This window comes from Brassica napus, unplaced genomic scaffold, assembly GCF_020379485.1.
Source record: "Brassica napus cultivar Da-Ae unplaced genomic scaffold, Da-Ae ScsIHWf_1518;HRSCAF=2116, whole genome shotgun sequence".
Lineage (NCBI taxonomy): Eukaryota > Viridiplantae > Streptophyta > Magnoliopsida > Brassicales > Brassicaceae > Brassica > Brassica napus.
The window spans coordinates 122970-136786 of record NW_026014934.1 but is presented as its reverse complement, the minus strand read 5'-3'; the positions used below and the strand labels follow the sequence as shown (position 1 = coordinate 136786).

The following is a 13817-nucleotide window of genomic DNA, read 5'->3' as shown; positions in this document are numbered from 1 at the left end:
ATGAGTCGGATTTAGTTTCTTTTTTCGATGGTTTCTTTATAATTTTTAGTTGACTTTCATCTATAGTTTTTTCTATTCACCAGTTAGATTTGTTTTAGATTTAGATCTAATTGGTCATGTATAAGGTGATGAGAGCTATTGTTGATCTTTTTTAGTTTAAAATCGCTTTTGTTGCATGTTCTTGTCGTTTTAGTATATTTTTCTAATTTTCCAAATTCGTTTTTAGTTGAAATTTAGTTCTCAGTGATTGTTGTTGCATGCTGATATCAAATTCTTTTTGAATTTTCTTCGATTCGATCTCATGTTTTGCTTGCCTTCTTGTGAGTGTTCGAATCTGGAGTTGTGCTTTCTCATTCCTTTTCATTTACTAATATATGTGATTGAGATCTATTTTCGTCAAACTTCTTGTCGGCGGTTTTAAAACTCACTTTATATTTCAAAACAAAAGTTGAAACATGTTTTTTTTTATATAAAAACTTGGATTAAATATTTTCAAATGGTAAAATAACATATACAATGTTACAGTAATTATCCAAAAAACCTGAAATCCTTGTAGGTTTTTTAGAGTTGGACCAGATTTTAAAATATAGATACATAAAATTGCTGGTCCGAACCGGTCGGACCAAACTCAAATATTTACAAGTTTTGTAAATTTTGTGGTTGAGTCCGAACAGACCAGCCTAATTGACATTTCCTGCTTTAGCCCTGCTTGCTTAACCATGAGATTTGAAGGTCAGAGTAAATTCGGTTTAAAATATCAGGAGTTGAACCGGTTCAACCCCAGGTTTTATGATTGCATCTAAGTTCTTGTATGTGTGATTGATTTAGCTCGTGTAACGAATTTGCATTTATAAAAGATTTCTATTTTTATTTATTTTTAAAGTTTTTCGCGGTTATATAATCCCCAAAAAAATTCTATTTTCTCATCTCTTCCTTGTTTCATATCTTTGCTGCTTCGTCTTCTCTCTTAAATCGATCGCTTAATACGTAAGCTCTCTGATTGATTCGTTCCGATCTCTCACCTGCTCCCTCAATTTCCCTTGTGTATCCACCTATAAATCGAAGTCCCGTCGATGTCTTCAAAGTGATTTTGGATTCTTCTTGGTAAGCTTCATTTTTTATCCTCTTTCTCTCGCGATGAAGATAGTTTCGATTTCTGATTTTCGTTGATTTCTCGTGAATTATTGGAAATAATTGAGCTCAATTCATCGTATCTTTGAATTTTGAGCATTCGATTTGAAATTCGAAGCTCAAATCGAATAGGTGTCAGGTCGTGTGATTCGAATTCGCCCAGTATAAACTAACCTAGAGCTGCTTAAGGAGATTTATTTCAAATTCTCTGATTAATCGTCTTTTTTCCTGGGGTTTGAGCGGAAGTAGTGTTGAAACTGATGATGAAGCAATCGTAGAATCAATTAGGTTTCTGCATGCAGTATTTAGTATGATCAATTACTGGATTGAGCTTTTGGTGATTTATAGTGCTATTGGGTTTGAATCTTTGGTAAGACTAAACATGGTTTCAGTTTTGAAAGAGGCTTTGGGAAATGGCGCCTTCAAGATCAACGAAATCTAAATACAAGAGAACTCCGCGTCCTAAAGATGTTTCTCCTCACAAAGAAGAAGAAAGTATGAGCAAAACCAAACCACGGGTAAGCTCGCTCTTTTCTTTCTTTTTATTCAACTGGGTAAGCTGGCTTTAGGTTATATGATTTGTGATACTTGTATTAATTACTCAGCCAAGTATTTGATTTTTAACAAAATTGTATCCCTAGGTTTCAGAACGATACCAATCTTTAGATGTTTGCTAGACTTTTAAGTTGTTGTTTCGGTTCCATTTGTTGTTATTTTGCCGGAAAAAATTGTATAAGGATCAAGCTTATCTTATTTTACATGCAGAAGAGGAAGTTGTCGGATATGTTAGGTCCTCAGTGGAGCAAGGAAGAGTTGGAGCGCTTTTATGAAGGGTACCGCAAATTCGGAAAAGAATGGAAAAAGGTCAGTTCAATTTGGCAAAGATCTAAGTCTTGGAGTGCGATTTGTAGTGCAACCTTCCATTTGGGAAGAATACTAATAAACTGCTGCCATAGTTTCCGATAAATGTTAGGGGGATAGTTAATTCATTTTTATAATCATTTTGGTTTTGTGAACTAGAATTATAATAGAGTTCTCCTCTCTATGGTTTGTAGGTCGCTGGTTTTGTACATAGTCGTTCTGCAGAGATGGTAGAGGCTCTATACACTATGAATAAGGTTATCATGCTCTCCCCCTTCTCCGGTTTATCTTTTGATATTGGTCTAGATATTTTTCAACTTATGTTGTATCATCTGTACTTTAGGCTTACTTGTCTCTTCCGGAAGGCACTGCTTCTGTCGTTGGCCTAACTGCAATGATGACTGATCACTACGCTGTTCTGGTAAGAGCTATAAACCGTTCGAATAGTTATTTAATTTCGGTATTTTGGGTATTCCTAACTTACACAGATGTGGTCCAGTTCAGGATACTAATTTTTATGAACTCAAAACAATTAATAAGTCTGACACCGTTCCTATGGAACACCTGCCAACTACTAATCATGCAAAACTTTCTTGTTGTTTCTTGTTAAATTTTGTGCAACCTAGGGGTGTAGCACTCTTGTCTGTTCAGATATTGTCACTTGAAAATATAGTTTAGCTCAGGGAAGACAAATTCTTACATTTTTTGTTTGGTGTTTCTTTGCTAAGTCGTTATGTGTTGATAAAGTAATACATTTGTGTTTCAAAGGAATATAGTTTGGTAGTGTGGAGTTGGTTTGCTTTATGTTATTATGTAACAACTCTTTCTCCTCTCTAGCATGGAGGAAGTGACAGTGAGCAGGAGAAAAACGAAAGTCTGAGGTCAGCTTCTAAGCGCTCTAAATTGAAATCCTCAGATCATCCCTCTGCAGGATTAGAGGGTCTGTCTGACCGCCTGCAGTTCAGGTCCTCTTCAGGCTACTTGCCATCACTGAAGAAGAGACGTACTGGTAGTGTTCTCTGCTTCTCTTTTCCTCAAAATCTGTTCACCGATTCACAAACATGAGTTTTGCGTGCACAAACGATATTCTATATATGCACGAGTCTTTGCGTGGTACAACTTTTTTTCTCTTTCAGTTATTGCAGTCCTGATGATACGATTTTGCTCTAAAGAATTAGCTTATATAGAACTGCTCTGTTTATTTTTAAAAATAAATAAACTAGCGTCGATAATGTACACTACTACACAAAGTTACTTTGCGGACATGCAACATAAGTTAGTACCCACTATTGGCAAAGGGGAACAAAGATTTATCTTGCCCAAATTTTATTGCTCATTAGCTATCCCTCTGATGGACAAGATCTATTATTTGCTAACTTTTCTTATAATCGTAATCTGCATGTGCCAAGAGACAATGCCTCGTGCTGTTGGAAAAAGGACACCTAGAATTCCTGTCTCATATACCCCTGAGAAGGATACTAGGGAAAGATATATGTCACCTGTTAAGAAGTCTCTAAATCAGAAGGGGGGTGATACTGATGATGATATGGAACATGAGATTGCATTAGCATTGACTGAGGCTTCACAACGAGGTGGTTCTACCAAAAACCCACACACACCAAATAGAAAATCAAAGATGCTCTCCCCTGATAAGAAAAGTGAAATAATGGTAATTTTCTTTACTGTTGCTCATAATTCATATATTTACTTCATGAAACTATAGCTATGTTTCACTACATGATAGTCCTTTCGCAAATTCAGTTAACAGAAATCTAGCTTAAGTAGCAACAGTCATATAGTAATATGGACTGATGGATCTTGATATTCAGCGTGCTGATATTGACATGGCGATTGCCAAGCTTCGTGCCACTGATACGGAAGATGCCCGCTGTGAACCAAGCTTAGAAAGTACTGAAGCTGAAAATGTGGATAACCCAGGAAGTAGAAATGAGTTGACGAATGGAGAAGATAGAAGTGCCATGAAAGAAAAACAGTACTATAGAAGGAGGTTCGGCATCAGAGAAGATGATTCAAAAGAGGCCTGCAGTGGTACAGACGAAGCACAAAGCTTAGGCACTCTCGATGAGAAATTTAAACAAGAAGGGGATGGGAAGTTTTTGAAATTCACATATAGAAGTTCAAGGAGAAAAAGTAAAAAAAGTCTTTTTACTGCAGGTGTGTTCTAGTCTCTCACTTCTTTGTTAAATTCACCTATCTGCTATGCACATCGAATTAGGATATAAAGAAACATCACTTAACCTTTATTCAAAGCACCCTTATAAAGGCAGGTGACCACATGCCTGCTACACTCTAGAGAAACACCAATTATAGTCTAGCAACCCATTGACAAAAATAAGACACGGAAGTATATCTGAAAATCATAAATTGAGTTAATGTTTTGGTGGTCACTCTATCTTGCGTTTCTTAACTTTAAAATCCTTATTTCTGGTACTGTCATTGACATTTTTCTTGTCTGAATAAAATTTGGGATCAACAACTGCTTGTTCTGCTTATCTAATATGAGTTGGCTACTGAGCTTGGAATTCAAATTTGACCAAATTAATAATGAGGTTTATGGAGGCATTCTTCATGAAGATTCTTCTCATCTATGACAAACTTAAGAAGCTAATTTTTCTCTTCAGATGAAGACACAGCATGTGATGCTCTCCAGACGCTGGCAGATCTATCGCTGATGATGCCTGAAACTGCCACGGACACTGGTGGGGATACCTATGTTTGACCTATAAGCGTTTTACATTAAGCCTAGTGTCTTAAGCTGGTTAATGTTTATTAACTTTCTCTATCGAATTTTTGTTTGAAGAGTCATCTGTTCAAGCTGAGGAAAAGAGAGCTGGAAAGGCTTCAGATTATAAAGAGACTGATTTAGCATCCATGTCTAAAAGGGGCTCTCTTAGAAAATCGAAACAGAAAAGACCCGTCTGCAATGATCTTTGTAATACTGAACCCGAGAGAAAGAGTCCAAGTAGCTCTGTAATCAGAAAGGGACGGCAGAAAGCATCACCAGCTAAAGTAAGAGAAGCTATATACTTAACAAAGATACTTGCTTTTACGGTTCTATTGTCTCAATTCATGACCATGTTGAAGTTGTTTCTTCCTGCAGGTTCCTAAAGATGAGCTTGCTGCAATTTCACAAGTCACTGAGCCTTCTAAAAACAAGGTACGTGTCTGGTATAGAACACATCTCTCTATTAGACAACATTGCATATATTATATCTTCGACAGACCATTTTTTAAAATATTTCAGGTTTGTTTTTCTTTGTGGAATTTCGTTTGTAGCTTTAATCTGGTACTGATTGTATTGTTGTAGGGAATAGGTGAGGAAATTAAGCCTGTTGGGAGAGGTAAACGGTCTGCAAGTATTCGAAACTCGTATGATAAGAAGTCTGTCAAACCCCAGGATCGTACTTCTTCAAGTAACAACATGGTAGATGACGATGAGTCAGCTCCATCAACTGCAGCCACCCAAAAAGAAGTTAACTTGCCAACTAAAGTTAGAAGCAGAAGAAAGATAGTAACTGAGAAACCTCTAACTATTGATGACGTGAAGAAGTCAGAGATTTTGGTGAGTGAAAAATTTCTGATCATACAACTCTGTTGCCAAATGATAAAGAATCACCAACGATATCAATTAATCTTAGTTTGTGGAGTTCCCTTATTATATGTTGTACCATATACAGGAGAAGTTTTCGCATTGCATATCTAGTTTCAAAGCACGAAGATGGTGTCTTTTTGAGTGGTTCTATAGCGCAATTGACTACCCATGGTTTGCCAGACAAGAGTTTGTTGAGTACTTGGATCATGTAGGGTTGGGCCATGTTCCTAGGTTAACTCGCGTTGAATGGGGTGTCATAAGGAGGTTATCACTACTAAAATGCAGTTTATTTATTAATTTCTAATTTTTCTGTGTGCATATGTATGTTTCTTTAATCATTCTTTATTGGTGCAGTTCTCTTGGGAAACCAAGGCGTTTTTCTCAACAGTTTCTGAAGGAGGAAAAGGAAAAGCTATACCTATACAGGGATTCTGTAAGAAAACATTACGATGAACTAAACACGGGTATGAGGGAAGGACTTCCGATGGATCTGGCTCGGCCTCTAAATGTTTCACAGAGAGTCATTTGCCTTCATCCAAAGTCAAGAGAGATTCATGACGGCAGTGTCCTAACCGTTGATCACTGCAGGTACCGGATTCAGTTTGACAACCCTGAACTAGGGGTGGAATTTGTCAAGGTATTCTTTCTGCCACTGCAAATTTTTCTGGCATTTCTAGAATCAGAATCTTTGACATGAAGAATAAACGTGAATATGGAATAATACTGAAACTGAAAAAAGAGAGAAATGAATCCTCGGCTCCTCGCAGTTGACTGCACATTTGTGATTTTAATTAATGTCTCAAAAACGTTTGGTAAATGGAATCACTACTGAATTTCTTACAACAGAATTTTAGCACTTAATAGTTGACCAATTTATCTGGTGCATACTTCACGAGGTTCTCTACAAAAGCACTAAGAACTAATCTGATATCTGTATGACTTTTGAGCGAGAACGAATTTGAATGTTAATAACATTTAAATCTCTCTCTTTTGCTGAAGGATACTGAATGCATGCCACTAAATCCTCTAGAAAACATGCCAGCATCACTTGCAAAACACTATGTTTTGTCGAATCATCACCGTCAGAATTCCAGTGAGGAGAAAATGCATGAGCGGGTAAAGGAAAGCATGCCTGAAGGGTACCCCAAACTTTCGTGCGAGGCAGGCTATCCCCTATCCTCACCAAATTATATCATTAACAATTCACTAAAGCAGGAAAAGGTTAATATTTTCTGACCATCACACATATATTCTGCTTTTGTATATGCTATAGATTATTTTGTGGAGGTTCATTTTCCTGCATACCTGGAAGAATTGATTTAGTATCACACACATCTAGGAGTTTACGGGGTAATTTGTTGTTTACTAGTTTCAAATATTAATGGGTTTCCATCTAACGAATACAATCTCCTGGAGTTTCTCTGTGTGAAGTCTTTGACCAATAACTGTATCTAGGAAGGTATGTAGATAATTCACATCTCTTACCGATCTTGTACAAAATCAACGTGCATGTTCTATCACTGTTCTCGCTGAGGCTGTAGCTAATGTTGTTCCTCCTCCTTACTTGCATCTACTCTCTCTTGCAATGCCTTGTTTGGCATTTGACCACAATAAATCTTATCTACAGTTTAACAAAATCACGATAGATATATTAATTATATTCAAGTTTGCCTTAATTATATAGGTAGAAATCTCAAGTTCGGATCCACAAGCTCAAAATGGAGTCGATGAGGCTCTTGCTGTACAATTGTTTAATTCTCAGCCTTCAAATATTGGCCATATTCATGCGAGAGAAGCTGATGTCCAAGCTCTTTCTGAACTTACACGTGCGCTTGACAAGAAGGTTCGGCCTGTTATTAATTCTCAGCCTTATTATACATGTGTGATACGTGCTTGTTCTTAATCTTCTTCAACATAACACTTTCTCTATGGCCTGGTTACTTTTCTGTCTGTTTTACATATTTCATGATATTGCTTCAGTTTTGCTAGCATTAAGCTTCTCCTTTCTTTACTACTATAAGTAGAGATTGGAAGATGATATGTTTGATGGAGTAATAGTTTCTAATTGACTAATAAGGAATGTGAAATCATGTAACTACTATTAATGTATTGAATTTGAGTTGTTACTCTTTGATTCACTCTATTTTTGATTTTTTTTCTTCCTTGTCTTCCATGTTTGTTTAGCTTTTCGACATTGTGGTTTACATTTCAACTAATTAAAGCTTAATCTACACACTGCAGGAGCTAGTTTTGAGGGAGCTAAATTACATGAACAACGAGGTTGTGGAAAGTGAGAAAGACGGACACAACGCTCTGAAGGATTCTGAATCTTTTAAGAAACAATATGCTGCAGTTCTCTTTCAGCTAAGCGAAATAAATGAACAGGCAAGAGTTTATGAAGGAAATGTAAGAGTAATCTTGTCGTCTTTACTACGTACGGCTCCTGAAGTTTCGCATTCTATGTCTCAATATGCACAGGTTTCATTGGCACTTCTTGGCCTGAGGCAACGGAATACTTACCAGGAGAATGTACCATCTTCTTCAATAACACACATGAGCAACTCAGGGGAACCTGATGGACAGTTGACGTACGTAGACAATGATGCATCTGATACTAATGGATTCCATGTCTCTGAGATTGTTGACAGTTCTAGAGTAAAAGCTAAGAAAATGGTATTCAGAGCTATACAGGTGTGTGTATAACGAGTTGATATGTTTCTGTGTTTTGGATCTACATGTGACAATGTACTAATCATTTGTTGCGTCTCCAGAGATCTAACCAACTTGACCATTTTGTCTCTGTGTCTATTGCAGGCATTGGCGTTACTAAGGAAAGACGAAAATAATGTTGTAAATATAGAAGAAGCCATTGATTTTGTTAATAACCAGCTCTCGACAGATGAATCAGAAGGATCATCAGTCCAGCAAACACAAGCTTCCCAAGATCAGCGTCTTCCCTCTACACCAAATCTATCTACCTCTACTCAACATGCAGATGATTCCCACGTAAACCCACTAGACCAAAATGACCTGCAGGTTCCGTCTGAACTTGTTTCACGCTGTATGGCTACATTGCTCATGATTCAGGTGACAATCTCAAATAATCCTTTCTGTTTATTAACACAAAGACATTATTAGTACCGAGTGTTATCTCTCTTCATACAGTTTTAGATATTAGAGAAAGTTAAGCCTTGAAGTTGTTTTCCTTTTGCTCTCACTCTCTGTAATGGCTGATTAGTTAGTTATCTTGTGTTGCTTTCTTATTTCGTTCTCAATTTGTGATCCTAACAACTGAAACCGTACGATGCAGAGATGTACAGAGAGGCAATTCCCACCAAGTGAAGTGGCTCAGGTTCTAGATTCGGCTGTAGCCAGCTTACAGCCTTGCTGCTCACAGAACCTTCCTATTTATACAGAGATACAAAAGTGCATGGGAATCATTAGAAACCAGATTCTAGCCCTCGTACCCTCCTAGAGCCAAGACTTAATAAACCCTCTTTGTCTCTCCATGCTGCTGCTTGTTTCTCTTGTAAAATTGATGTTCCCTTGTAGAAAATCTCTTTATATATACCTCAGTTATTTGGTGTGTCTTGACTGCGAAAGAGGAAAACCCATAAAGAATTCAAGACCGCATCGACCAAAACAGTTTGTTTTGTTCCGAATAAGATTTCCCTTAATGATTTGGAGTGTGTTGATTCATTAAACTTACTCGATTTCATTTTACGTAATAAAATCCATCAATCATTGGACACGACTGCGTAGCCATCCACTGAATTGGTTTCATTTCTTATCTTACTTAAATTAATTACATTCTTGTTTTCATTGTGTCTCGCATGTGTACTATATCTATCATCTTCATCTGTTTGAGAGCACTGTCTTCTACTCTTTAAAACCTTTCCATTATTGCTTGTTTATCAGCTATTAAAACAGGACTGCACTGCGGTCCATTATCAGTGTTTTATAGTGGTACTAAACTAATTTCATTCCAGTATCTTGTTAAAATCAATTTCTGTTTCTGTTTTCATTATGATTACCATCCTCATTCATCTATTTGAATATGGTCTAATCTTTAAACGTTTCCACAATTTGTTGTTATTTGTTTTTTTAATTAAAAAATAGGGAAATATTTATTTAATATAAGCTGTATGCGACCTGAGCATTCAACAATAAATATGTATACATGTCTTGTCTGGATTAAACTATATACAATAGTTTCAAAATTCAACATTCACTATTTTTTTAAAATATAATTTAACACTTCACATCATTTTTTTTTCTTTTCACTTCGTAATTCAAAACACATTTGATTTTAACACAATACAATGGTTTTGTTTAGTAGAATCAACAATCTATTTTATTTGTTAATAATAGTAATTATCAATGTCTAAATTAAATAAATCTAATCTCTAATTAAAAATAGTAAGTTTTTGTATAAAATATTAAATAAATTATTTAATTTATAATAAAATATTTATTTTAAATAATTAGGATAATATGAAATAATGTTTTTAAAAAATCAACATATACCGTTGGTGGTATCTACTTTTTTATTTTGTTTAACATATTGAATTTTTTCAAGTCCAAATAATCACATCATTGTATTTCATTTTTCAACGAACTTATTCTAATGATTCAGTTGTTGAATCTTGTATTCAACATCTCAGTTATAAATGGTCTAATAAGTCGATCGGTCCAGCCAGGCTCCACTGTGTCCCAATTCGGATAGAACATGCTTGGTTTGGCTGAGTCCGATTTTGGATCTGGTGTAGTAATGAATTGGCCCAGTCGTATTTTGGGGTCGACTTCAGATTTTTGTCTTTATTGAAACAATCATCAAAGAGTTAAAAACAAAGTGCCTAACAGTTAGTTTATATACTTCATACACATAGTAATGATATAAAATGAAAAAGTGCAATATATTTTTCTGGAGGAGTATAATTGAGATGTGACTATTCTAATTTATAACAAAGTGAACATTTTGATTTTATACGAGAATTATTAAGTTGTAATCTTATGTTAAATCATTTTGATATGATATTTTATGGTTCCCACCATATTACCATAACATTGACGTGTAACTACATCATCCTCCGTCCATTTTTTCTCTCTTCTAGTGCTCTCTCCTTTTGGTCTGCAGATTTTTTTCTTACCATTTGGTAGAAGCGACAATAACGACAAATAAATAAGAACCGACAATGCATTTGTTATGTAATTATTATTGAGTTATTATTAACTAATAATATAATAAATAAAATAGTTTTTTTGGTCTCATAATGGGGACCTTTTGTAGTTTAGTAAAACAAGTGAAACAATAATGAAGCCTTTTGCCTTGTCTCTTCTCGATTTTATCTTCCAAATCGTTCAAATTGATCTTTGAACATGATACTTCACATCCGTGAAGAGAGAAAAGTTGAGACCATGTCTTGATCACACATACAGATGTTTCTCTTTGATTAAACACTTCCAAAGATTTATTTTTCATTTACCAACACTACTGAACAAAATTATTTTTGAAATACCTCTTTCCGTTCAGAGAAAAGTTATATTAAAATTTACATAAATATATATATATATATATATATTAGTAAAATATTTTATAATTTAATTGTAAATACTTCATTTGGTTATTAATTATTTCTCGTAATTTTAAACAATTAAAATTTAATAAATATAATTAATTTTTCAAAGTTTACAATTTACTAATAATTTTTTTTAAGACCAGGATCATTTTTAAATGAAAGGAGTATATGCATAATGATACAAACTAACGAAATACATTATATATATGCACACATGTATCGACATAAACATGGATCTGATATTGTTCTTTCTTATTCTTTATGTTCCTTCTCGGCATACATATGGATACATAAACACACCCAACTCCACCCACACACACACATAATATATTACAAGTTGTAGTTACACTGGGGAATTTAATCATGACACTAAAACCCCTAAGTGGGAAACATTCCTGTACATCATACACACAAGAGTCCCACAACTAAATTCTTAAAAATAAAACAAATTAAGTGGTAGTTAATGGAAGGTGAAAGGGGTGTGAAAGTAATATAGTTAATTGAGAATCTTGGCAAAATCAAGTGACTTCTTGCCTTGGAGCTTGTTGGAGACATAGTGATAACTATAGTCACCATGATTGTAGCTTCTATACTTGCATGGGTTGGTTTCATCATCAACCAATTCACCCATTGGTTCTATTTTAACCTCGTAGTTGGGTGCATAGAATGTCACTATTGTAAGCCTCTCCCTTTCTCTATTTGTCACTGCTCTATGCTCTACACTCTTGTACTTCCCATTAGTTAGCACCTACACGCACATGTACAGAAATTCATAATTTGTAGATATAAGTTCTCTGATTGAAGTCTATTTAAAATAATACCTCAACTGTATCACCAATGTTAATGACAAGGGCATTTGGAAGAGGTAGTACAGGGACCCAAGTGTTGTCCTTGAGGATCTGAAGCCCAACACAGCTGTTCTTGCTCTGTTGAAGAACAGTGAGAGCACTTCCATCAGAATGTGGGCTGAGTCCCATGACAAGATCAGGACGTGAACATGGTGGGTAATAGTTCATCCTTACTGCTTGCACTGCTTCCCCAAACATTTCTTCAAATCTCTCTTCCTTTAGATCCAAGCTTATTGCTATGTACTTCAACAACCTCTTGCATAATTTCCTTATCTCTTTTGAGTAACCTTCAAGATTTTCACTATAGAAAAAAAAAGTAATTTCTTAGCCACATATACTTTTAGAAAAAGGAAATTTAATAATTGAAAAATATGTATCACTAAGCTACGCTATGTGATATTTTAATTATCTGATGATCCACTATAAGTTTTTAAAATATGAATCATGATTAATCTCGAACATGGATACAGTATACATGACACTTTCTAGCAAAGACTATTTTATTGCGCGCCACATGCTCATTAGTTAATCTCTACAGAATATGATGACCATGAAAACTGAACAAAGGTATTTCGGAAGATTAAATAAATTTTGTTATAAGAAAATAGGGAGTTTTGTGGAGAACCTGAACCGGGCCGGTTTAGAAGGCCATAGTTTGGGGTTACGAATAGAAGGAGGATGAACACCAAGAGCAAACATGTTGCACCAATCAAGCTTCTGATCTTCAGAGAAGATGAAAGCTTGACCGTAACCTTGTACGGTCCCTGGCTCCATTGGATACTTCTTCTTCTCCTCCAGTGGCATCTCGAAGAACTCCTTCGCCACCTTCTCTATATCTTCCACCACACCCACTTCAATCCCATGATTTATAACCTGTATAGAAGAAAAAAATTCTGATATTCATATGTAGTTCATACATGTTAAGATTGATCTAATAAACATGTTAAGGTTGATCTAATAAACCCAATTATCTAAATAATATGTTTATAGTGGACAATAGATTACTATACATGATTTTGACTAATAGACAATGTTTTGGAAAAAAAAAAAAAAAATTTACCTGGAAAAATCCCCAGTCTTCACAAGCTTGTGAGAGCTTAAGAATCTCAAAGAGAAAATCATCATCAGTGTGAGGTTTCGACAGTTTAGAGAGATCAACAACAGGAATATGATGATGAAGGTGAGTCTTATGAGACACTAAGACACCTCTCTCATTGGCTTCTCTTATGAACCTCTCTGGAACTTTGTTTGGTTTTGATTTTATTAATTCTTGAACATCATCTATTTTCCCAACTCTAATCGAAGAAATGGGTAGAGGAGCCATATTGAAGAAAGCAAACTCGGAAGGAGAATTAAGATCTTATTTGTTTTCTGTTTCTTTTTTGGAATTTAGCTAAAACAAGTTTCTCGTTGCGGTGTGAGTCGTGAGAGAGTCTACATTTATAGAAGAAATGCGTGGAGCTCAGTGGTGTCTATTATGTTTGCATGTTGTGGGTTAACTGAGTGTTGCAGGTTTTGTGGAGTGGGGGTCCATTTTGTGCACTTTCGAATTTCTTTCTATTTTTTTTTGGTTAAAACGAATTTCTTTCTATTTTTTTTTAAAGAATTTAGTGTTATGGCATAAGTCACACTGAATAAAAATATTTGTTTTCCAAAGCTCCTTGTATATTCATTTTGTCGACCAATTAATCATTAAAATCTTTAAATAATCCTCAAATTACCCACCAACCTCAATCAATAAGAAAAGTAATTGTTATTTAACTAACTGAAAACTCTCAAGTTGTC

General features: G+C 35.2%; 2 protein-coding genes across 3 annotated transcripts; one reads left to right on the top strand and one right to left on the bottom strand.

Annotated features, from left to right (window-relative positions):
* The first annotated feature begins 872 nt into the window (after positions 1 to 872).
* Positions 873 to 9285, top strand: LOC125597701 (protein ALWAYS EARLY 3-like). Of its 2 annotated transcripts, none has more exons than XM_048772270.1 (20): positions 873 to 1104; positions 1524 to 1649; positions 1897 to 1995; positions 2187 to 2249; positions 2336 to 2413; positions 2830 to 3001; positions 3402 to 3661; positions 3822 to 4167; positions 4635 to 4712; positions 4814 to 5022; positions 5114 to 5170; positions 5321 to 5575; positions 5691 to 5869; positions 5960 to 6242; positions 6605 to 6826; positions 7290 to 7448; positions 7847 to 7990; positions 8084 to 8296; positions 8420 to 8692; positions 8916 to 9285. In XM_048772270.1, the coding sequence occupies exons 2-20, from the start codon at positions 1545 to 1547 to the stop codon at positions 9078 to 9080; spliced, it is 3360 nt and encodes a 1119-aa protein (XP_048628227.1). In that variant the 5' UTR covers positions 873 to 1104; positions 1524 to 1544; the 3' UTR covers positions 9081 to 9285. The 2 variants fall into 2 exon arrangements, with proteins under 2 accessions (XP_048628227.1, XP_048628228.1); XM_048772271.1 differs by having other exon boundaries at positions 922 to 1104; positions 1533 to 1649.
* A 2118-nt stretch (positions 9286 to 11403) lies between these two features.
* LOC106446003 (protein SRG1) lies at positions 11404 to 13517 on the bottom strand. Its single transcript, XM_013887669.2, has 4 exons — positions 13093 to 13517; positions 12658 to 12905; positions 12006 to 12333; positions 11404 to 11932 (listed from the first exon to the last, which is right to left on the bottom strand). The coding sequence occupies exons 1-4, from the start codon at positions 13354 to 13356 to the stop codon at positions 11681 to 11683; spliced, it is 1092 nt and encodes a 363-aa protein (XP_013743123.1). The 5' UTR covers positions 13357 to 13517; the 3' UTR covers positions 11404 to 11680.
* Between the last annotated feature and the right edge of the window lie 300 nt (positions 13518 to 13817).

Bases quoted from the DNA above. Each gene is read 5' to 3' on its own strand.
- LOC125597701 (XM_048772270.1), top strand. From the start codon at position 1,545: ATGGCGCCTTCAAGATCAACGAAATCTAAATACAAGAGAACTCCGCGT. The intron at 3,002-3,401 runs GTAGTGTTCTCT...GCATGTGCCAAG, and splicing joins ACTGAAGAAGAGACGTACTG to AGACAATGCCTCGTGCTGTT. The intron at 6,827-7,289 runs GTTAATATTTTC...TTAATTATATAG, and splicing joins ATTCACTAAAGCAGGAAAAG to GTAGAAATCTCAAGTTCGGA.
- LOC106446003 (XM_013887669.2), bottom strand. From the start codon at position 13,356: ATGGCTCCTCTACCCATTTCTTCGATTAGAGTTGGGAAAATAGATGAT. The intron at 12,906-13,092 runs GTAAATTTTTTT...TCTTCTATACAG, and splicing joins AAGACTGGGGATTTTTCCAG to GTTATAAATCATGGGATTGA. The intron at 12,334-12,657 runs GTTCTCCACAAA...TTTTTTCTATAG, and splicing joins TCTAAACCGGCCCGGTTCAG to TGAAAATCTTGAAGGTTACT.